Source organism: Agelaius phoeniceus, chromosome 4, assembly GCF_051311805.1.
Source record: "Agelaius phoeniceus isolate bAgePho1 chromosome 4, bAgePho1.hap1, whole genome shotgun sequence".
NCBI classification, from domain to species: Eukaryota; Metazoa; Chordata; class Aves; order Passeriformes; family Icteridae; genus Agelaius; species Agelaius phoeniceus.
In genome coordinates, this window is record NC_135268.1 from 59,390,872 (window position 1) to 59,416,353 (window position 25,482).

The 25,482-nt window shown below is 43.1% G+C and overlaps 1 protein-coding gene across 1 annotated transcript; it reads right to left on the bottom strand.

Annotated features, from left to right (window-relative positions):
- Window positions 1-1,182: 1,182 nt before the first annotated feature.
- LOC129120707 (ADP-ribosyl cyclase/cyclic ADP-ribose hydrolase 1-like) lies at window positions 1,183-25,482 on the bottom strand. The gene is made up of 8 exons (XM_054633448.2): window positions 24,978-25,482; window positions 11,226-11,355; window positions 10,497-10,632; window positions 9,679-9,761; window positions 7,920-7,996; window positions 7,188-7,280; window positions 4,952-5,038; window positions 1,183-3,147 (listed from the first exon to the last, which is right to left on the bottom strand). The coding sequence occupies exons 1-8, from the start codon at window positions 25,214-25,216 to the stop codon at window positions 3,066-3,068; spliced, it is 927 nt and encodes a 308-aa protein (XP_054489423.2). The 5' UTR covers window positions 25,217-25,482; the 3' UTR covers window positions 1,183-3,065.

Here is a 25,482-nt window from a genome sequence, read left to right on the forward strand (position 1 = left end):
ATGTTTCCTACCTGAACACTTGCTGGTCTCATTTTTCTCTTGAGCTCTTTTATGCAAGACAATGGCTGAGGGTCACTGTTTTGAGTATCAGGGAGCCTTCCCAGGTACCTGCATGAAGGGTAGCCCAAAAAAAAACTAAGGAGAAATTTCAGCCTCATACTGATGGACACTGCAGTGCTGCCACTACATCAGGTTCCATCCAAAACCACTCCCCTGCTGCCAGAGCCCAGGGGGACCCAGACCCACTGCACAATATGCTGCCAATACAAGATAAACAAATCAAAACCCCTCTCAAAGATTTTCCCCCATCTTACAGGGCTGAATGGGGCTTTGAGCAAGCTGGTCTGGTGGAAGGTGTTCCTGCCCATGGCAGGGGGGTGGAACTATGTGAAATTTAGGGCCCCTCCCAGCCAAAACAATTCTTTAATACATGAAATCAAACATGAGGCCAAGTGCTGGTTGCAAAGGAGAACAGATCTTTCTGTATTTCATTTGTTTCCTCATAAGTTTATTGATTGCTCTGGTCAGGTGGAGTACACCAAAGACCAGGGGAGCAGCAATGCTGTTGTGACAGGGTCAGAGAAGTGGCCTTTGCAGCTCTGTGTGGTTCTGGGAGTGGTAACATTGGCATCACCCTGTCACACAGTAACTCAGACTCCTCTTGTGTTCTGGGCAGCACTCTAGCAGTGTTTGATGTGGGCCTGAGGCACAAGCCAGCCTATTTACCTTGAGCAAATTATGAGTTAGCTTTTTCAGACTAAAAACATATTTTCAAAACCCAACCTTTTCCAAACCATATCAAGAAACATTTATTCCAAAGAGTGGGGAAAATGCATGGTTATTTTTCTTTTTATTTGTTTTCTGTGGATTTGGAGCACTTTGTATTGGTTTGGAAGAGTTCTTTGCCTGATAAGTCTCTAGCAAAGCAATAGGATTTGAAAGTACACATTTCTGGTAGGGCATGTCTGCACAGCATTTCAGATGTGTGATCATGCATAATAAAAATGTTTGTTGGAAATGAGCTGGCTCATGTTCTGCCATGTATGTGATCCAGGCAGCCCAGACTTGCCAGCCACCTGCATTTCAAAGCTATCACTTACTCCAGCACAGCTGCCCATAGTAATTGTGCACCTCAGCTTCCAAAAGCACAGCTGGCTTCTTAGCATCTTACTACATAACCAGTGACAAGAACAATCATCTTTATTCACTGTTATGGCCAAGAACAATCTATGCTCAAGATAAGGACTCAGGATGCTTCACTTCCAGCCACCTACAAAGCCAATGACTTCTCTGTATCAGATGGAGAACATGGGCTGGGGAGGATGTGCTCTGTTTCTCTGCTCTCCTGGGTGGTTCCATATAGTGTTTCATACATTGAACAGATTTCTGAGTTGTTTTTAGGAAGTGGCCTCTTTTGGTCTTCTGAGAATCTTTCTTTCTTAACTTTCTGAGGTTCTGTACAATGTGAAACTGAATTAAGAACATTTCTCATCAGCAATTTTATTATAGATCTTGATTTTACAGTCAATATTTTGTATTGCAACAGAAGAGGTACAAAAGTGAGCATGAAGACAAACTTGTAACTGATAGTCAGAAATAACCTATTTGAAAGTATTGGTTTGTGTCTATGTTGGTTCATCTAAGTAGTTACATAATATCTTGCAAATAAAAATACATTTCACTTAATGTAAACATAATGGGTGAGGTCTTGGGTTGGTCCAGCCAGCTCAGTGCAGGCTTCTATTGCTATTGAAGAGATGAGGCTTATCTAGAGCTGCTCAGAATTACACCAGCTTGTGCAGTTCCATAATGATGCTCTGCACTCTGGGCACTCACTAAAACTCGTGGCAGTACAACCTTGTCCCTGTGGGACCATGGAAACCCCAGTGTGCCTGAAGGTTTGGCAGCTGCTGCTCCCACTGTCCCCCCAGCACCTGGGAACGTGTCTGCAGCAAAGCCTGCTCTGCTCTCTGGGGGTCAATGGCACTGACAGAGGCACTGCAGCCGTGGCCACAGGCTGGCCTCAGACACTTGCTGTGCTATAAACACTGCACTTGAGACTGGTAAAATAGAAATCAAAGGAAACCAGTGAAAGCTGCTCTTTCAGTGCACCACAGCACATCAGTGCTTGTGAATTCTACAACCCAAGGCATCACCTTTCACTGCAGAAACTGAGGTCAAGAGAGACTCCTTATTGTGGCAACCATTTGATGTTTGTTTCTATTCCAGTGCATGGCCAAGTTGTGGCCTGAGGGACCTTTTATGAAAGTTGGAAGGCTGCTGTTTACTGCTATATTAAGAACAAAATGTAATCTGACCAGCAATGGTGTATCCAGTGGGATTTTAATGGAGCTATCTGAGTCAGCCTCACTGTTTTCTCTCCCAGCTGCATACTAAGCAGTTTTTACAGGTGCAGGCAGCCCTCTGAGCAGGTTCTGGTTTTTTCTTAGCTCAGCTCAGCTCAGCTGTCTTCCCACCAGCTGCTTACTGTGATACCCATTAAAAGGCAAGAACTCCTCTGCCTATTCCATTGCTTGCTTTACCTGGTCAGAAGTGTCACAGTACCTGGGAAAGCCATGATTTATACCATGTGCCAATGGGCAACATTCCCCTCTGGAGAAATTTGCACTGGGATGCAGGGACAATGTAGCATGCCCTGGTCATTTCCTGCTTAACCTTTCAGCAGGAAGGAAGATGAGCACTGATCTAGGCAAGTTCTGCCTATCCTGGAAAGTCTCTTTCTTGTCTGTGCATGCCCCAGGGAATCCCTGCTCTGTGCCAGTGGCAAGCTGTATAGGAGGGAGCAAACCAGGGCAAAGCATCTGCCTTCAATTGCTGACCACAGCCCCAGTCCATCTGAAACAGTGTTTGTGTGTGTGTGCACAGCATCCCAGCTCAGGTACCATCTCCTGCTATTTGGCTGTTAGTATCACAGCAAGGATTTCTGGTTATGGACTCAGCACACACCATGCTACTGTTATCACTCTCAGCTATGCAGCCACATCTATCTTCTCCAGCTTTGCACACAACTCAGGGAATTCTTCAGTAGCACAGAGAGCTCTGTTTCAGGGAATTGCTGAGCTGTTGGTGCAAAGCCTGCAGTCTGTGTGGTCTGGGTTATGCACACACTGGAGGAGCTGGACGGGCCTGAAATAAGACAAAAAACAAAGAAATATTTAATAATCAATTTGCAAGTAGAACAGAATTACTTCACAGTTACTGGATGCAATGTGAAAATCAAAGTGCATGTGACATCCATGCTTATTAGGCAGATGGATTTTCTTAGGGGATTGTTTTTTTGATCTTGCTGCAGAAAGGTAACTTTGGTGTTTTTAGGGACAAGGGCAAATCAGTACAAACCAAAGTAGGATCTGACCTCACAGCATGTCAGCTATGCTGAAATATAAAAAATAATTAAGAAAAAGAAGAAAGATCTCTTGCACAGACTGTGGAATTCCTGCCATGCTGGAAGTTCACCATCTGTCTTACTTACTGGCAAACCCTACTGCTACAACAGAAAGCTGTTGCTGTGAATGTCAGATATGATGGGATTTTTTTTCTAATGCATCCACTGAATCCAGTTTTAAACTAACTTCTGGAAGATACTGTTGAGATGGACAAAAGCAAGAGACCATGACCAGCAGCAGTTGCCACATGGCATGCAAAGGCAGATGCTCAGCTGATACAGACCCACGCAGCTCTGTTTGCCATAGACTTACACAGTCTATCCTGAACTTTGGCTTTACCTGTACATCTCTTATTTTATTATTATTCTGCATATAAAATAGCAAAATTAATTGTCTGTGTTGCTCAACCCAGTTGTGTACATAGGTGTTAGTTGAACTTTGACAAAAAGCCCTACTTGTCACTTTACCTTCAGCCCTGAGTTGTGAGACACAGCAATGAGAGTCAGGTTCCTCCCTGTGCTGGGCCACAAGGGCTCTAAGCTGTGATATATTTCCCCTCCCCATCCTAGGCTGAAATAATCTGTACCTACTTGCAGGTCCTGGGAGTATTGGTTAAAGGTTCCATTTACCCAAAGAGAAAGTAAGCACACAGTTTGGCAGATTTATGCTCCACACCAGAGCTAATTTTTTCACAAAGTGCAGAGCACCCATTAATCAGGTTCAGCAATACCCAGACAGGAATATATTGCTCTGCCTTCAGACTTAAAGACCTATCATTTGTCTCCTTTGCAGACCAGCTTTTCCTTACTTAAACTATTGTCACAAACCCAGAAGTTCATAGAAATCTTTGTTTACTTTGGAAATGTTCTTATCCAAGTATGAGTCCTTGACACTGAAAAGCTCTTCCTGACAGATAAGATATGAGCAATATTGAATATTTGCCACTTTTCTAATGTCTCTAAAGAAAAAATTTGCTCAGTGTGAAGGTCTCTGAACCCACACATAGGGATAAAGGGTCTCTGGTTTTTGTATTTCCTCATCAGGAAGTTGGAGATTTCAGGCAAGTCAGGACTTTGGCTGCTGTTTCACAGACTTCTCTTTTTTGCTCCTGACAATGGTAAATTACAGTAATTAGTAATGCTTATCATGTCTCATGCCTCAGTCTCTGACAAAGCAGCAGGACAGAAAGCATGCTCAAACCATGGTGAAGGAGGTAAGGACCACCCTTGGCACCCTGTGCTATCTGTATGCAGCAGGGAGGAAAGCTGCCTGTTTGGTTCAGAGTATTTTAGGTAAAAGCCCAGTCAGAAGAAAATCTGGTGGCTGGATTGCTGGATTGGTCCCTTCCTGAAAACAACTGAACCTGCTCAATGGGAGGAGAGCAAGCCCCAGCCCCAGCCAGCCTGGCTGGAGCCCCTGAGAAGGACCCAGCCCCACTGGAGGGATGTCATGGCAGTAAGGAGCAAGTCTGCTCTAGCTGGATGTAAACCTGCAGTATTAGCTTTATGTTAGCAAAGTCATCACCAATAAGAGAGGATAATTACCTGTAATTGTCTTCACAGATGATCTTAAAGTTTCGTTCTTCTAAAATGCTTATTAACTTCTGAATGGACTGACCTGAGCAGGATTCACTGTGGAGAGAAGATTTCAGTTACTTGGTGCTCCTTGTGTGTAGAAAATGCTCACCTGAATTCCACACTATGGCACTGCTTTATTATAGGGAAGATGCTTTAGAAGCTTGGTTGCTAATGTGCTGGGAAGCCCATTGGGGTTGTGGAGCTTTGGCCTTGCTGGCAGAAGCTCTGTGATGTCCATGTGATGTCCAGCTGTGCATCCTGCAGGAGAGCTTTGTGCAGCAGGACATCTGTGGGACATCACTCAGTCCCATTCCCAGTTCAGGCTGCTCCAGAACTGCTCCATTGCTGCTGGTGGCTTACTGAAATCTGTCCAAGGGAAGAAGGGTCAAGTCCTCTGTGTGATGAGAAAAGGCCAACCATGAAAGCCAGCAGTGAAGTCCCAGGTAGGAAGTGAGATAGGAGGAAACTGATAAGAAAGCAGGGGGTGAAGCAGGCTATGAGCACCTCCTGTATGTTTGACTCAGTTTACAGCTGCTGCTGCTGCTCTGTTTTGGAAAGTGGATCTTTCAACCATTTTTGCATTGGTAGGAGCCCTAACTTGTGTATTTCTTTCCCATCCAGATAAAGGTTTCAAGAAGCATGTAGCACTCATGATTTTAACATCTTTCTGTTTAATTTAATTAAATAGCCCAAGGGCCCCAAAGCTGTAGTGAGATGTTTGACAAATGTCATAGGCACAGACAGAGACCCTGCAAAAGCCTTGTTACCTCAAGGTAAAAATCATCTCCTCATCCAGAGTATAGGACTCACTTCTACTACTGGGGACAAGTCCAGTTCCTAACATATGACATTAGCAGAGAGCACTGCCAGCTCTTTTTTGTTCACTAGACTTGACAAGTTATCAGTGATTCAACATGGAATAGAAATCAGAAGATACAAGGAATGCACACTACTGGGGCTACCCCCCACTCTCTCCTTAGAAGGAAGTAGAAAATGAAAAGGAAATTGCTCTGAACTTGTCACAGGAGGAGGATGTGCCCAGCAAGAGGGCTGGCAGGGCACTGCCTTGTTGGAGCTGTTGATGGGGAGCACAGCAAAAATGTCTGATCTGGGAAATCATGGGACAAAGGATCCAGTGCCATGTGAGGGGAAACTGATGTAAAGATTACTCAGTGTCCTTTTCTCCAGCAAACCTTTATGCAAAGGACCACAAGACCAAGGCTGGTGTGCTGACCCCAGGACAGATGCACACCGTGAACCATGGCAGGGGTGTCAGCTCATGTGGAAAGGGAACACTTCTGGGTGTCTGGGCTGAGGGAGGGCTGCAACACGAGCTGGAGCTGTGTCAGAGAGTCAGGCAGGCTGAGCAAGGTCCACACTCCTTCCTGAGCTGCACTGCACCATCACAGCCTCCTGATCCATGGCACCAAAGCTGCTGTTTCTGTCCTGGACATCATTAAGAATGGGAAAAACTGTGGCAGGGCATTATGGCCACAGAACTGGCTCTGAAAGGAGGGGTCAAAGGCACAGAGCCTCATGTTTAGAGTTTCAAATGTGGCAGATCTGCAAATGAATCTGAATGGGATGAAAAACATCACTCAGAAAAGCTCAGATGTGCTTTGAGGTTGCTGTTCTGGTATCAGTAATTCCATGGTAAGCATTTAAACTACAGATTTGTTATTAAAAATCACAGAATTATTTAAGTTAGAGGAGACTGCTTGAGATCAAACCAATATGAGCTGGAAAAGGTTGCTCAGGTCCCAGTTAGGTTTTGAGTATGTTTCCATAGATGGAGACTCCACAACCTGATCTGTCATTCAAAAATGGCTCAGCACAATTATACTACTCCTGTGGACAAACAAATCCATGTCTGGATGGATACCTGGACATGTTTATCCTTGCAGACATAGCCTGGTCTCTGACTGCAGTGCTGCACCCATAGCAAAGGTCTGTGGACCTCAGTGGAGCTGAAAGGAACTTAAAGGTCATGAAAGCAAGGAAAATGTCATTGTGTTTTACCTGTAACTGTTCAGCAGTACCTACGAAAAATACTAGGAGAAACAACAGTAAAAATGTTATTTTTTCCCTGCAAAGTAAGCATCTAGAAGGTGAGTGTAAGGGAGATTTCATGAGTTTAAGGCAGTGTTGCCAGACCTGAGCTGTGCCCTGTGCCTTCCCCACACTGCTTGTCACTGTGACTTACCTTTGAGGTCCACCAATGTTTTGCATGAGCCAAATGTGCACTTCAGTCACTTTATCTGGATCCAGGTTAAAGATCTCAATACTTCCAAAGATGCTAAAAATGAGAATGGAACATAAAACAGCAAAGCTCTCTTAGTTATCTCAGAAAGGTGTAGAGAGTATGCTCCCTAAATACCAGTGCTTATTAGTGCTGCTGTTACAGTCTGTGACAGAGAGAACATTCTCTTGCCAATGGATTGTCACAGGCTATTTAATTGCCTTATGGTCAAATGTTGTCTCCCCATTCTTATTTCACTTTCAGGAGAACTTTTGAAACTGCCTGCAGACAGAAACAAGCTGAAGTTTTGGCATCTTTAGTGCCTCTTCTCCTGTTCAGTTTCCTGGCTGTTGGTGTGGTTTGGTGCCAGGAAAATAACCATGGCTGTCCCCCCAGAAAGAATATTCTTCATATTTTGATATTATTCATGACTGCACTTCCAGCCAGGTAGCCAAGCCTAGTGAAGTAAAATCAAAGAAACTGCAATAATCAATTGAGCAGTAAGAGCACCCTGCATATCCCCCCCACACCCTCTGAAGGATTTCAGGTACAGTCTCTGAACAGAAGGAGTGAAAAGAATCAGCTTTACAACATCCAGGGGTGTGTTCACCAAAATCCCTTGTGCTCTGGGACTCCCAGGCAGACAGGCACATGCAGCCCCCCAGGAACATGAATGGTTTTGTGTAGAGTGAGTACCTGCTGCTCCTGAAAGCTCCAGCTTCTACTGATCCATTGAGCATCACTTGAACCACACCACATGCTGCTTCTGCAAACTGAACCACACCAAGGGACATTAGCCTCTGACACTACAGGCAGTGCCATGGCAGACTTGGGGCTGGTAGAATTCACTGATGTCCTCAGAACTGTCTAACACAAGCAGAGGATCTGGGCAATATTTTTGCAGAATATTTCGGTGCAAAAAAAAAAAAGTCTCTGCAGGCAATGGCAAAACTGTGTAAATCCTCATTAGTCAGCTATGAACTGGCAGTCTAAGGCTGCATGGGACTGGTACAGCAGCTTGTCTGGTTTCAGTTTTATGGGGCTTTCCAGAGCCCCTACAGCTGCAGCTGTCTGTAGGAGCTCACAGTAATCCTCAGAGTGCTTTAGCTCAGAAAAGTAAGGACAAGCCAGAGCAGAGGTGTCCCTAGTTTAAGGACACACAGACCACCACATACTTGTTTCCTTGTGACTCATGCTCTGTGTTCTTTTGTGGCTTGGGATTTTTCTCTCTTGATATTTTAGTAAAATTATCACTGAGGTTTTTTTTTTTAATTTGATTCTTAATATACTGTATCATGTAATCACTGGTTTTTTATTCTTTAAAACCCATGTCCAAATATTTAAAGTCTACTGAGGTCTATAAAAATATCTATGCTAGATTTATAAGCCATTGTTAAGGCAAAGAGTTTTTAAGAAGCTTAATGCAGGTGACTGTGCTTATCAAATCTTTCATGTCCTCATAAACAATGCCTCTCAAATACAAATCTTGAGAGCTGCAAAGTTTCAGGAAGTTTCATTTTGTGTAACTTTCAAATGTATTAAGCATGAGTTTTAGCAGATCTTGAATTCACATGGCAAGGAAGCCTGCAGCTGAGCAAACCTGGGTCTGTATGTGGTTCTATCTCTCACAGACACTGGAACTCAATCATTTTCACTCCTAGTTTGCTCACAAAACATCTTTTTTTTAATATGATGAGTAGACTTTTTCTTATATACAAGAGAACTGGAGCATACAGGAATGCTTGTTTTCCACCTGGGTAGTCATCTGCTAATAATCATACCAAGGGTGAAATCTTGAGAGACAGGTGAAATCAAAGTAATACAGGACATCAGGTTTTTCTCTGGCAGTTTGTTCCTGTAAAGTGCTGATTCAACAAAGGCAGGCCAATTGCTTAACTGGGGCTGGCAGGATCTCATTCCTGTGATGGGAGTTGGATGTGTCTGTGGGTGGGGACACCACAGGAACCTTGCCAGGCACTGATGTGGGAGGATGTGCTCTCCAGGCTTATGCTGGGAAGTGCAAGGGGATTCTCAGCCTCTTGGAAAATGTCTGTGCCAATCTGGGTGCTGTTTTCCACACTGGCATGCTAAAATAGATTTTACTGTAGCAATTTACGTTCTGTGATTTAATTAAGGTGATTGCTATAATTGTGAGTATTACTTGCAGAGCTCCAGGTCTCTGCCAAGGGCTGTTCTAGACACTGACACTCAGCCTCTGTCCACAAAAAGAATGCCTGAACTACAAGGGCATCAAATGTTGTAACAACATTTATAATAATAAAATATGGGACCTTGGATTCCAACACCATGATTTTTAACACCTGGAGCTAAAGCTTTTGTCAACTTCTACTATTCCATCTTTTAAGTCAATTTGCAAAATCATATTTTTTGGAATGTCTCAAACTTAGTGCCTTTCCTCACTTTTGGATTCAGAGAGATTTAGTCCAGATCTTACCATCTTGGATGCCATTTTCCAGAACACAGAGCCAGGGTTGCTCTCACATTCATTTCGTTTTGGACAAGATTCATAGTTGATTCCTGAGAAAAAAATACATTTACAGAATAGCTAAGGTTGGAGTGAATATATTTGCAAGGCTCATGTGGCTTTGTGGGCAAAAAGATTTGCTCTGTACCAAAGCAAGAAGGCAAAATGGGGAGAGGGCTCTGAAAGGAAAGGAATTTACATCTGCTCAAAGGTCTTCCTGTTTGCTCACAGTATTTTCAGGGAGGCAGTTGCAGATCCCATATCACAAAGAATTCTCAGAAAACAGAGAAGGGAAAACACACAATCCCCAATGTGAGAAACAGGCTGGCTCTTGACAAGTACTGTCTGATTGCATTGAAAAATTAAACTTTGCCCAACATTTTCAGTAATTCCAGCCCAGTTGAAAGGTTCCTAGCCTTAAGCACCAACCCAGGAGCCACGAGGGCAGTGGCACCCCCAAGGCACTTGCAGACTGCCCCAGCACTTTGATGTCTCCAGGTCCTTCTTGAATGACATTCCTGCAGTTTGTCCCATAGGAACCACAGGGTAGAAGCAAGCAAACAAAGCACAGGGCAAAGGGGGATTGTGACCATTAGGTCAAGCAACAACTTGGTGTTAAAATAACATCTAAAGTTGTGGGTTTTAATTTAACCTGAGAAATAGGTGCTATTTTCAGAATTCCAAAATATTGGACAGTTAAGATAAGATTAACTTAACTCTTAACTTAAGATTTTAAAGTAAATCACTAGAAAATGATGTGGAAATGATTGTGTTTAGGTGTAGATTACCTGGGGCAGAGGGGTCTCCACACCATGAAACTCTATCAGCCATGTAACCCAGCAAGGTGTCCTCCAAGGTAAGGAAATTTTGATTGGATTTTGTATAACGATGAACAAGGTCACCTGTCTTGCTCCAAAACAGTGACTGTGAAATAAGGTACAATGTCTGGTGAGTGATAGCTATACTACAGCTGGTTAAAAAATTTTTCTGGAGAAACCCAGAAAGTTAATGATAATGAAGGAGCTTTATTGAAATACAGCAAGTTCACCTTAGTGGGTCAGTTCTTATTTGAACACTGTCATTTGCAGAATATTTTGGGTGGGTTTTGTTTTTTTGGTGGCATGGGACATCGTCAGCTTTTAAGGGATTTTGAAATAAAGGTTTGGCTAGTTTTCATAGGAAATTTCCCAAATTTGTTGCTTGCTTTTGAGCTGCACATGTAAGACCAGCTTTCTGGAAGCAGTGTCCCTCCAACAGCGTGGTGGAATGCTCCTTACAGAGACCCACGTGCTCAGGGAATGGGGACATCCCTGCCACTTCCCTGGATGACCCTGGCTTGAGGCAAGCCTTACCCAGGGATGGGTTACTGGGGCCCAAAGGTGCAGCTGCAGGACTGCCGCAATAAGTGCAAAAGTAAAATGCCATCCCTCAACCTCCAGACCCTCCCAGCTGTTATGGGTGAGATCCCCCTGCCCAGACCTGGCTTCCCACCACAGCCCACCCTGCACTGGTGTTACCTTGTTGCAGGGTATGGGGTGACTTGCCAGCTCCATCAAAGGCTGGTAATCTTCTGGTGTGATGTTACAGGGGTTCTTGTAAATGAAGGCATCTTTTAATGATTCCCATATTTTTAGACAATCCTTATCTCTGCCAGAAGATTAAAACATTGTTAAGAAATATTTATGAGTATTTGTGCCTGTGAAAGGCTCTCTCTCTGTTGTGGTCAAACACTCTGGATCAGATGCTAGAAGAATTCCAGCTATGCTCAGGCACCATGATCCATTACCAAAGCAGAGTAACTTCAGCAGATTAAGTATATACTGAGGAAAGAACAGCTCAAAATCACCTCTCTTCCTGCATTTCAAATTAGTTCACTGCAGTATCTTAAAAAAATCTTTACCCCTTAAAATGATCAGTGCTGATTTTATGTAACCAAAAGATCAAATGTCTTCATTATTCACATATTCTTGATTATTCAGGAGAAGTAAATAGCTTCTCAGACTATAGGTTGTACATTTTAAAAGTATGGTCAAAGGATACTGTCCCCTCAGCTACAGCAAGCCAAAAAGATGGCTTGTCCCTGCGGAGAGTTTGATCCTAGAGAAAAAAAAAAAAAAATTTGTAATTTTATCTAAAACAAAAGTGGAGATTTAGCATTTTGGGACCTGAGATTATTTTTATTTATGCACTAATCTTCAGCTGTTGACTTGGGTGTATTAAATTTTCTCCTGGAGGACATTTCTCTGTCTGCAAAGCATAAATAGCCCAGAGACCATACTCCAAACTTTGGTATTTTATTTAGAGCTTAGGCAGTTGTAAATACCTCTTGCTGCCACTAAGGATTACAACATGGACACACAGAATCATCCAAAAGAGAGGGCTCCTGCAGATGGAGGGGTGACATTAGAGAATAGGCAGCTGTCCCCTTTGCTCTGTACAGTCAATGGTATCATAAAGAAAGTTTGTACAGCTTGGCTGTAAGCACAGACACATCTCATAAACATTTATATGGCTCACACTTTCTAATTTGTCAAATGACTCCAGGCAGACCTTTTTCTTTTTTTTTTAAGCTACTCCTGAAATCTGCTTTATGTAAGAGCATTAACAGCCCGAGGTGACAGCTGGGTACTGCAGGGGGATACAGTATGGGTAAATGAAGGTGGTACAGAATGTAATCTTATCCCCTAAAGAGTTGCAGCTGAACCAATTACTAAAGATTAGGAGCAGGCCTGATCCTAACAGGCCACACCTGTAGCCAATAAGAACAGTGGTATAAGAGAGTGGATTGGTGGGCTCTGGAGTCAGATGGCTGCTGCAAGGACCAGGAACAGTCAGTGTTTAGAGGAGCTGCCTGTGAGAAACATTGAGGAGGTATGAAACTCTGGTGATATGGAATCCTTGCACTATCATTATAATAGAACTCTTGATAAATAAGACAACAGGGTACCTGGTGATCTATCCTTTCATATGGTAAAGTTTTTATGCTTGGTCTCAGAGGACAAAATATTTTTCAAGAAACTATAAAAAAACTATTTTTTTTTAATTTCCAAAGCAGAGAGCTGGGAGACAGACACAATATAAAGCATTTCTGCTGCTAGACTTAAGCTGTGGCCATGAGAGGCACAGAGAAGCCACCCAGGTGATTTGTGATTATGCCAAGAGAGATTGCTGAGTCACTAACCCAAAGAATCAGCGTTCCATCCTTTCAAGGCACCAAACTTAGCAGTGCATGATGTGTGTTAACACTTCCAGTACATGAGAGAAGAGTCTTTATGTACAGTCCTGGGAGAACTAAGCAAAATTGCCTCTTTAATGTCACAAAAGCTGGTAGGTGTTAGCCTGCAAGTGGGGGAGGCTCTTCCACAGCTGCTGATCACTGTGGGACTGCCAGGTGTATCACAGGGAGGAATATAAGTCATGAAGATGGGCTTTTATGGAAACTAGGCAATTTCAAGCATTGATTAAGAAATAAAAATATAGATCATCAATGTAAAAAAATACATAAAAAGCTAAACAACCTTTTCTTTTTGCTGTCCTCACTTACCAACATTTTTTTTTAATGAATGAATAATAATAAATCATTGGTTTGCCACTGGAAAGCTATTTCTTGGATATGAAGCACAAATTTTGTCTCACACCCTAAAGAGATTACCAGGCACATAGAACTGTAGTTTTGGCTTACATATGATGAGCAGTGGGATGGCTTGAGGGCCTGTAAGTCCCAGCTCCAGGAAGATGTGCCATTCTTTCCAGCCTCACTGCTGAGGTAGATTCTGTTAATAAATTTTCACCTGACCTTTTTCCAGCACAGAAAGAAAATACTTGTCTGGTGTGCAGCATTTAACTCACACTGAGCAGAGGAGAGGGCAGAGACTTTCTGTAGCTCTGGGCCTTCTGAAACAATATGAGAATTTGCTGGCATGTGGCAGGCTGAAAATTCCAGCAAGAACAGCTTCAGGTTGAAACAAGAACATGTGCCTTGCCTAAAGAACCCAAAAAACAAATGCCTGAGAAACAAACTTTTCCCTTAAAGTTGCTCCCAAGCCATAGAATGCATTGATTTAGTGTTCCTTCTGGATTTACAGAAGAAAGAAAGGCCACAAAAGAGATCCTCACTCTACCAGTTAATTAAATTTACCTAATTCAGATAATTCTGGAGTCCATGGGGAATATACTCTTATGTCCCACACTGCTGTGGGCCTTGGCCTCTCTCTTTCTCTGGCATTTGTTTGTGTATTTTGGGTTGCATACAAACTAATTCTACATCCTATCTGCAAATACCATATTATCTCTTCAGGCATAATGGACTTCTTCCTTTGAGGCTAGCTTTGTTTATGCTGAAATAGCTAAAGCATTTTATTTTACTATAGACTCTGAAATATTGAATCCAAATTCAGTGATATGTAACATAAATATACTCTAAATTTGTGTTTAATTTTTTTGAGTTTTATTTTTATGAATAGAGTTTGGGAAATACTGGTAAACAGGAAATAATAGCTAACAGAAAGAACACAGGAAATCTTCTGTGAACTTGAAAACTGCAACGTTTCTCTGGAAAACAAGGACTGAAGAACTTGTCTGAGGATCTTTTTGAGCCAGAGATTCTACCCTGAACTCATTATAGGATACAATAGGGGTTGGGATACGAATAAACTTTTCCTTATTAAATTCAGATGTTATACACACTGCAAAGCATATCCTCCATTTGCCCTTACATTGGGGTAGAAGTTGTGTTTTCCAATAAATTGGAGCATTTCTATCCATTTGCCTTGTATATGAATATCACATTAATCTATCAAGTGAAAGCTGGGGCCAAGAATATTTCCATTAGTATCTATCCCAGCAGCCAAATTTTAATGTGCATATTAGAAAAATGGACAGCTTCTGCATCATTATTTCTTGCATATCCATACCCTGGTCTGGCTAACCTTGAAAGAATACCCTTACACTGAAAGGAATGGGATAGCACTGAATTATCTGGTAAATAACTGTTGCTATAGATTTTTTTTTTGCTTTACAATTTTTTTTCTTTAACTGGACACGACAGAGGGAATTCATCCCCAGTTGAAATTGATTTAATTGGTATAATATCAAGGGCAGGTTTCATCCCCTCTGATTTCAGTTACACCATGAACAAAGTCTTGCTTTCAGTTCAGCACTGGATTGACACTGAATGCTGAAAACATCCGAAGAAGGGCAGTGTTCCCTTGGGCTCTGTTGTCTCGTTTATTCAAGAATTTGAGAGTGATGTTTAAAGTATGGGACCCATTTCAGATTTACAAACAAATAATTACTTCCAGGTTTTGTTCTGGAGAACTCAATCCACTTGATTGTCCACATTTTTAAATCACCCTGCCAGGTAGAGACTTTGCTGGTGACACCTGTTCTCCCCTGCAATCAATATCAGGTTTTCCAAGGTCCAGAATTTTATTTCTAAAACATTGCAATGTCTTCAGGCCACCCTGAGTTTTTAATTGAGGCCCTGTGGTGAAGCTCTGAAGTTACAGCTAGGAACAGTCCCCTGAGCCCATGAACCCAACCATGGAGTGATCAAATCTCTGCAATTGGTGTAATTCTCATTTGCTACCATCACCAGCCAAAGCTGTGATGAACCTGAGCACTCAGAAATCTGACTCTTTAAAGAGTCAGCAAGATATTTGTGGTTGTAACATAGCTCCTTAAAGACATAAAGCCAGTTTTCACTCTTCTGGGGACCTAAGGCACGGTTTTAATCTGTCAAAACACAGATATCTCAGAAGGAAATGTGTATCAAATGAGCTAAATGGTGTAGCAACATTTCTGCATCTACCAGACCCATCTTTGCCTGTGTCAACTTATCTGCTGGAATTTGATAAAATGTGATGGCTGTAGACAGCAGTAAAATTTATACATCTCTAGTCAATCTCTTTTTTCGTGTGAGCTTATGTGTAGCTATGTCTTTATGTCAGAAATTATACAAGGACCAATTATACAATTGGTATACAATTATATGGTTATGCCTGTGTTGAGAGGAAGCCCTCTGTAACTCAGAATCCTTTTGCTACCTTTTCTGCCCTAAATATTTCTGGAGTTTTATTTCTTCAGCTTTCCCCTCCCTAATTCCAGCCTTGCCGTGTCTCCCTGCTGCTTTGGAGCAGTTTTTTTTTGGAGCTGCTGCCAAGCACAGCCCAGGCAGCTGTGGTTCCCTGGAGTGAAGCTGGGCTGGGAGCTAAAAGCAAGGAGAGCAGTGCCATCAGGTGGGAGAAGGAGCTCCTCCTCCATCAGGTGGGAGCAGCAAGCCCAAAGATGTGGGGCTCTTCCAGCATTACCCATCTGCAGGGCACGGAGCTGGAAATGGGGATGAGCACACAATGGATCTGCTCCCTTCTTGTTATTGCAGCACCCCAACCTCCCATCAGGTATCTTTATCCTAAAAGTGAGACAGATACGAATTAAGAGAGGTCAGCCACTGTTGTTGCTGAGGATTTGAGGACACTAATTAATGCCTGCTGGTTTCAGCGTTAGGATAATGGAGAGAGAGAAAATTAGCAAGGAAAAAGATGAAAGAAGAAAATAAGATCTGCCAAGCTCAGTGTCTTCAATAAGCACAAGCCTCTCATTTTCCATTTAGTTTAATTATTGTAAAGTGTCTGCCACCATAACACTCATGGTAACAGATTTTTTTGTCAACATGAAAATGACATGTTTGATTTTTTTGGCAGCCTGATTTGGTAAGTTTTGCTTTCTGCTAATTACGTAGTTCAAAAGTCAGTACACAAAGCATTGGAGGAAGTGACTGGGCATAGAGAGGGAGATCCAGAGCCTGCCTCACAGGAGGATCACTTCTGGAAAGGCTGCTTGTAGGCAGAGCCATTAAATTCAGCACAGCAAAGATGGGGAGCTGGAGGTCTGGGAAAAGGAGTCCTAAATGAGATTGCTGCTGAGTGCAGCCCACGGCTTTGTGTGTTCCTGGACAGTGAATGACCTGGAGCAAGTGACAGCTCCTCAGCACACCAGTCTTTCACCTCTGGCAGCAATAACAAGGTTTTAAGGGCAGGAGTATTTGTGGCTTTGGTTTATGGCTCCTGGAGTATTTTATGTGAGTGGGAAGTTGCTGCTGCAGGACAACACTGAGCCTTGTCACCCTTCTGGGAAGGGCTGAGCCAAGAGGTGGCAGCTGTAACCAGTGAAGGGCTCATCCACACAGGCAGATTGTTTTGCTGCCTGGATTTCAGCCTCCCTGGGTGAAAAACAAGCTGCTAGAGCAGGTGATGTTTGCAGAGACGCTCTGTAAGTGGAACAGAGCCCCCAGGAGGGCAGAAGTCTCACCTGGACTACATTTTGACAGAGGGTCATAGTAGCTCTATAGTTTAAGCTTCCAAGTGAGGGCCATGTCATCAACAGACACAGAGGAAATAAATTTTAGCTGACATCTTACCCCTTGATCAGAAAGGGTATTGGCAGGAGAGTTTCAATGTTAATATTAGACTTCTAAGAACACTTCTGTAACAGTGACCTAAATTAAGGTATGTACAGGGAAATACTCAATGGTTTAATGCACCTTCACTTTTTCCCACCCACAACATGAACCTGCACTACGTTGTTGTGTTTTGTTTTGCTTCTTTATTTGTTTTTAATAGAACTAAAGCTGCTGGAATGTGGCATAAATGCAGTAATTTGGGAGAAGTTCCTGCTTCAAGGGTGGGCTCTATCAGCAGGACACAGACAAGGGAACAGCTTTAGTACATCTGTGAGTGAGTTTCTTAACAATTCCTTATTTTGTGGTCATCCCTGGGAAGACAGAATGCATCTTTAGCATGATTTTTCCCTTGGACACTTGAGACAGACTTTCATTTGACCCTAGAGGGAAAAAGGATCTATTCCTTCTATCCCTATGGATAACCAGAGATCATTTCTTCATGGTACCCTGAGGTGTTAAACTGCTCTTGAGTTTTAACCATACCTTAGCAATGGCAGCTGAATTATATCACCTCTGAGTGTGGGGTTTTTCTCACTGACATCTCCACAGATGTTATAGAAGACCAGAAGCAGGGAATAGTGGGATGGAACAGTATTCCCCTTTACAGCAATCAGCTCATAAAAACATTTAATAATTTCAATCCGAGGGCAGTGCTATAACTTAGGCAGCCACCAGACATTGCCCTGTAGAGTCAACTCTATAAAATCAATAAACAAGAGAAAATGTAAAGAGCAGGCAGCTGACTGTGCATGACTAAATAGCTGCAAAGAGTTACAGTGGAAAACTAAGCTGAAAAGTTTTTCATCAGCAAATACTTCTGATTAACATGTAGAAGATCATCAAAGACAGAATAATATTCTCTCTAGTATCTGGAATTAAAACCAAAGGACATTTTGACTGCAAGGATATTTAAATATAGTGATGCAATATGTGTAAACTAACCTAAATGTGAAAAATTATTTGAAGTCCTATGGAGTATTGCAGTAAGAACCATTAAATATCTATACACTGTCAAATTCATGTTAAAAAGTTTGTGTAGATGAGAAATATAAAGTCATTTAATAACAATTTTATATGATAAAAACTCAGTATAGAAAACTGATAGGTGAGTTGACATTTGGCTGTCAAGTGAGAGATAAATTCAGATCTCAGATTTCTGTACCTCAGCAGTACACTGATGTTGGCCATGGACAAAAGACAAAGTATCTTTTGACATCTCCCTGTTACCCTTGCTGGATGCTCAGACCTTGGGTTGTCTGTGGACTTACAGCCTGGGAGGGAAGATCTTCAGCACAGAACTGAGCCTGAGCTTTGCACAGAACTCAATGGCTTTTCACAGCCCAGCAGTGGCATTTATACTCCAGAAGAACAGAAATAAATATGCTGGTGATTAATGATCTCAAGAACAAATAAATGAGAGCATCCCACTGCCCTATGAACTTGTCTCTTGCTAAAAGGAAGTTAATTCTTTCTAATGAGCTTCCTTTAGAAAGAGATGACAACAAAACCCAAACAGAGTCCTACCTTACAGCCCATAGTATGGAACTAGCTTTAAACAGCAGGAGGACTCTTTAGAGGGACAAACTCCAGAGCCAGTAGCCCCACCTCTATATCCTCAGGTACTAATCACTGTCCATTTGTGCCCACTAAACATTTCATTCCAGTTCCCCACTGAAGCGCAGTACAACATATTTTAATAGATCTGTACTTTGAAGTAGGACTCAAACAGTTGTTAATATTTATAATGAAATCTTTGCTCCCAAGAAAGTACAAGAACAGTCAAATTCACTTGTAAACAACTTGGGGAAAAATAGTTGTAAAAGAAAATATTGTTATAAACATTGAAGGATAGAATAAATAAAAAGCAGAGCAATGCAGGTTTCATATAATAAAGAGAATAATAAAAACACAGAGAAGGTATTAAAATCAGTACACAAGCATATGAAATAGGGAGGGGAACTTTAACAGCATACACAAATGTTAGGACTTGGGTATTTTAATAAGCAGTGTGCTATTCTGATGATACAGTGCCCATCTTAATGCTGAGAGACAAACCAGATGTAGGAACAAAATATCAAAACAATTTTCATTAGACATGAGCCAAAACATTTCTTCATTGCTGTTTGTCCTAGTTTCCCAGTGGAGTTCTTACAAGTCTAAAAGCAATTCCTAAGAACTGAAGCAGCAAGAGAAAGGAAGGCACTTCTGGTGATCATCTAGCCCAACCTCTGTCTCAGAGAAGGCTTCTCAGGACCAGGATCTGTCTTGTTTTGAATGTTTCCAAGGATGGAGCCTCCACAAAGTCTCCAGTCAAGTTCCACTCTTCGATCACCCTCATAGTAAAAAAAAAACCCTGTTTTTTCCCCTATGTTTAAATAGAATTTTCTGTACTTTAATGCCTCTTTAATGCCCATTGCCTCTTGTCCTGCAACTGAATACTACTGAGAAAAGCTTGACTCTCTCTTCTTTCCTCCCCTCAGCTGGTATTTACCACCTTGAACCTTCCCTTCTCCAGGCTGGGCAGTCTCAGGCTCTGAACCCCTCTCTGTATCTCAGACACTTCCATCACCTTCATGGTCCCTCACTAGATGTGCTCCAGGTGTGTCCCTGACTCCCTTGCACTGACAAGGCCAGAACTGGCCCCAGCACTGCAGCCACATCTCCCCAGGGCTGAGCAGAGGGAAAGGTCCCCTCTGTCCCCCTCTGCCAATGCTCCTTCTCATGCACCCAGGCACTGCTGGCCCTTGGCACCAGGGCACAATGAGGGGTCACATCAGCTTGTCACCAGGCCCTGTGGCCTGTTCCACAGGCAGTGCAAACAAAGCCTTTTGTTTGCTCTGGGACCAAAAAAGATGGCACAGCAATGACAACAGATTTTTTTAGGAAGTGTATTCTTACAAACAAAGAAACACTGAGCCCTTTGCAGTTTGATGGATATCAAACTAGGGAGCTCTAGAAATCTGCTGAGCACTCTAAGAGGGTCTAATGCATTACAACTGGGTAGTAATTTGTACTTTTCAGAAGACTGGTTCAGTAATGGTTTCTCTCATGCAAGGCACATTTTCTCAATGAAAAAACAAACCTTAGTTAAGTTTCAGTATAATATCATGGCTATAAAAATAAACCTAGGATTTTTGTGACACTGAATCAAATCATGGTTATTTAGTACCATGCTTGATGTGAAAGCATTAACAATCAGTGAACAAACACAAAGAAATTAGGTTAAAAATGCCTAGTAAAGCATGAAGGCAAAATGCAAAAGTAAGCATACAACAAACCCCAGATTTCTTTCAGGAGGGAATTATGCTGTGAATGCAATAGTATCTCACATAAAATCATGGTCCATATGTTCTTTCTCACAAAATATATCTCCATCTCCACAGGCTGCAAAGGAATGGGAAGGCAAAATGCATTCATGATTGTGCAGTCAGGAGACAGAGCTCTCCTGGACATGCACCAACTCTTACTAAATTTAATGGAATTACAGACTGTTAAAATTTGTTACAACAGAACTCGCCACTAACAATAAAAACAATATTGGTTGATCTAATTATATTTAAGGAGGAAATATATTCTGTGTCCATACAAGATTGCATGACAACTGTACTGAAGTTTTACACTTTCAGCTTCATCATCAGGTTTTTGTATTGCTTAGTCAGGCACAGTGGCATTGTTTGGCCTGGCAGTTACATGTGTTATTGAAACTGCTCTCTGTCTGTGTCCTTGGTGCCCTCTTCCTGTCAGAAGTTAGACAAAAAATAAGCTGGTTTGACTTCAAACAATTTTTACATTTTTAAATAGTAGCTCCTTGCCAGCTTCTCTGGACACAGCCCTGGGTAATGTGCTCTAGGGTGTTCCAGCTTGGGCATGGAGGCTGGAGCAGCTCACCCTCTGTATTCCCTTCCAGCCTGACCCATTCTGTGGTTCTGTGAATTAAAGACCAAGAAGTGACTGCAGCTGTCAGGGGGGAGCAGTCATTAGCTGAGAATGAAAATTCTCTTGAGCTGCCAATGTAAAATCAGTTATTTCTAGATCCAAAACAAGCATATTTTATGCTTTGGGCTTTAGTGACTATGACCTTTTAGATAACATGGCTTCTCCACTCCTTCCCCAGGTCACAAAGTGCTGCTGGTTCCTGCCCTCAGCCTGCCAACGCAAATGTGCTGAAGAGGAAACCTAAGCCAGTTAATTAACTCAGGCTACAGCTGCTGCCCCTTTCTCTGCCCCAACACGTCCAGAGGTGCCAAACAAACCATGAGAAGCAGCACCTTCGAGTGCTGGGTGAGTTATGGTGCCAGCACGAGTGGTCCCAGCAGGGATCTGCTGAACTCCCTGAGCTGTGCGGGTGAGCCTGCAGCGCTGAGCCCCTGCCTGTGCCAGGGATAAACTCTGGGAACCTGGCGGGGGTGGGACTGGAGGTGACTTGCGAGCGGTGTGACAGCCACAAGAGGGAGTCCCTGGTACTGCGAAGGAGAGGAGGAGTCATTGGAGGTCAAATTGTTTCTTCAGACCAAGCTGCTTTTGGCTTTATTCAGCCCAAACTACCATACAGGCTGATGGCCACAGGGGATTTTTACAAGGCTAGTGAAATCAGAACTTCTAGCTTCTGTTAATGTAGAAAAAAAAAGATAAGACTACCAAGCTGTGACAAATTGTTGCTTTGGAGCCAGTATTTTCCAGGGAAGTCAAAAGAGAAATATGATTCTTTACTGTCAGTGTAACTCTGTGTGCTTGGAACAAACCCCCTAAAGCCTGCTGCTATACCATCCACATTTCTTCCTAAAAAATAGGACAAATACTGAAAGTGCTTTATTGAAATATTTGGTACTCTCTTCCTCTTCCTCATGAACTTTGTCATGACAAAGTTTATGCAGGAAGACTGAGGAAATTGCATGTGTACAAATATTGAGAGTCAGCCAGCAGCAGAAATAAATCTGAGGATTGTATGGCATGCAAGCAGTTGAACACAATTATTTCTAGCAGATGCTGTAACACAGCACCAGAGAAATGTCCTTTTGTGAGCAAGTTCAATGCAGAGTTTTGATGAATTTGAAGGATAAACAAACCAACAGGATAAAATCTGATTGCATGAGGTGTTCACAAAGCTCAGCTGCAGACAGCAAGAGCCTCCCAGTGGCCTCTGTGGGCTTGGGCTCAGCCCAAAGATTGTCTTGGAAAAGAGAAGAGCATGACCAGAGTGAGCTGGCTGGGCATGGTGAAAGGGCTCCAGGTAAGATGAGGGAGAATGCAAAGAAGCATCCTCTAGAATTAGAGTTGTGATAGTGGAGGTGCACACTAGCATGTCAGAGGCCTTCTGAAATGATTTACAGCACACAGATGCAAAAGCAGAGCTAAATGGAGGCTGTAGAACTCTGTTAAAGCCATCGGTGATAGCCAGAAACAGTAAAATATCCATTGTCATGTCAACCACCCCCCTTTTCTTCAAAACCTGCCACCTATTCCAAATTGAAATATGGCACTCCAAAATGTAGTAAATGTCACTAACTACCACAGGGAATAGATTTTATGTTCAGAAAATATCATCAAAGGTGGAACTTAGTGACTCTGATATTAAAAAAAGGTAAAAACACATGGAAGTGTCCACGAGTTTACTAAAGGCAGATCTTTAAAAAAATATATATAAATCAGTGTAAGATTAAAAGGGAAAGAACAAAATATGGACAAATTTATGAGAAAATGAAAAGATTTCCTACCAAGATAACGAAGTTCTCATGGTGGGAAGCAGTGGCAGCAAGTCCTGGCAGAGTACAGGGCACAGCTTGCCCAGCTCACAAGACTGCCCATGTTTCTGCAGTTCCCTGCTCCTACTCTTCTCTTTAAGTGCACCACAGATCCCATACAACAGAGGATCCAAGGTCTACATTAATAATGAAAGAGAGAGGGATGATGATGAAAGATCCCACTCTCTGATGTGTCTAAAGGCACCCAGGTCATGATCAGAAAGTGCCAGTGACAGAAAGGGTTGATTACACAAACTGCACAGAGCTAAGCACAATCAGAAATGAGCAATCTTGGCTTTGATTTCCAGAAAAGCATCTGCATTTAATTCTTCATTCAGGAAATCTCTGAACATTTCAGATGTACATAAACAAGCATGTTTTTCCTTCTTCTGTGATATATGCTTCAGAAAAATCTGTCACTTAAATAAAATTAAAAAAAAGGGTCCTACTATACAGAAGTAATTTAATCTGAAAGAAAGTGAGCTCACAGCTCACTTAATGCACAAAGTATTAAGCACTGTTGGATTATGAATAGGCCAAAATATTGTGCTTTGTACTAACAAATGTTTTAGAAAACTTGTGATCATGGATTTGTGATTTTTAAAAACTGTCCTTAAATTAATTGCCTAAACAAATCATTCCTAGAGATATTTGTGGCCCAGATTCAGACTGTGTTGTCAGTGAAAACACACGTGGCCGTCGCTGAAAGCACATTCACACAAAAGTGGTTTTCACATCTTCAACACCCCAATTTCAATGAAATAAGCCCATGTCACAAAGGCTGTTAGGCCAGAAAACAGATTTCAGATTTAAATATTGAGTGTATAATCCTTTAATAAATTAATTTATGTTTTTAGAAACATGTATATGATTTTGCAAGTTTCGGGAGCTTTTTAATTTTATTTACAAAAGAATCCTCCTTGTTCTCACTAAAGCCACTGAAATATTTAACTAAAGAGTGAAAAAGTCTCTATGTACTCAGACTCTTTCCACATGACCCTTCAAATACTACAGATCAGCGTTTTCATACAGTGCAGGATATCCAAAGCCAAAAGAAACCCAAATGCAAGCAAACTGTACACAGCTTTGTTCTCATCAGCTCAATGTCATGAAAACAACAGGTTGCCTTTTTTAGGACAAAGACCAGGATGGTTCTGTCACCTGGCCAAGGTGTGGGGCAGCCCCACAGCACTCAGCCCAGGGTGATGGAAAGTTCTGCCAGAGGCTCCCTGCAGAGACAAAGCAGGGCAGCTGCTGCCACAGAAGGGATGGATGGGTCCCTGCTGAGAGACCCTGGCTGCTCTGGAGCCCGTCCTGGGTGTCCCCAGTACCTGCTGGGGGGCCCGGGGCACTCCTTATTTCATACTTTGCCTTTCTCTGCAGCCAAGGGGATCAGCAAATCAGTTCTCAGCTCTAATACACTGTTGCAGGCCTGGGCCCATGGAATTTCTTCTGCAGGAGAGGAGGGATGGGATGCCAGGGGTGTTGCGCTACCTGCTGTGATGAGCTGAGCAAGGCCACCTCTGGGGGAAGGTGTTTCCAGGGGCTGATGAGCTGGTATTGTGATCCACCTCTATTTCTCCATGCAAGCTCTCTGAGCTCTTCAAGAAGTCATATCCACATGCTAAAAACAGTTTTGGATAACCCCAAGGTACTTCTGCATGTTTTTCTAACATTTCTCTCTGCTTTATAAGTCTGTGTTGAACCTTGTCCTTTCCCTCCCTCCTGTGTAGTCTCGGTTACAGGACTGCAGTGTCACATTACAGACTTTGGCAGATCAGCTTTAAAGCAAAGTGCTTCACCTCCGTGTACTCAAACCTGCTAGAATTCAGCTTTTATTTCAGCTGGCATTAGGGAAGTTGTAAAATCCATTTATAATTACGTTTTGATTAGTGTTACTTTTATTGCCCCCGCAGGTAGTTTCCTTAAAAAGCCAACACTGGGGCACCGAGTTTGTTGTACATTTTTCTACAAAAGAGAGTTCTGATTTCTCCCTGCCCCTGCAAACCCAGCCAGGTGGACCTGGCACAGTTCTGCTCACCTGACACCTGACCCAGACCTCTACTCACCCCAGCTCTGGGTGCTGCGCCGTGATGTAGTTGTAGCATCTTCCCAGAATAACTTCTTGCAAGTTCTTCGTGGTCCCCCTGTCCTTCCACTTCAGCATTTTGGGGCTGACCTCGTGCCTTCCGTGGGTCAGCAGGGAGGCCAGCACGACGGCGAGGACCAGGGCGGCCAGCAGCACGGCGATGCCCACCAGGAGCACGGTGCGCTGCCGGGCCCGGGCAGAGCCCTGCGGCAGCGGCATCGCGCTGAGCGGCGGCGGCAGCTGCGGGACAGAGGGACAGCGGGGACAGCAGGGACAGGGGGAACGGCGGGGACAGAGGGACAGCAGGGACAGGGGGAACGGCGGGGACAGAGGGACAGCAGGGACAGGGGGAACAGCGGGGACGGCGGGGACAGCGGGGACAGGGGGAACGGCGCGGACAGCGGGACAGCGGCTCCTGCGGCCAAGCCGCGCCGCCCCCGCCCCGGCGGATGCCCGGGAGGCCGGGCTGACCCCCGCCCGCCCCG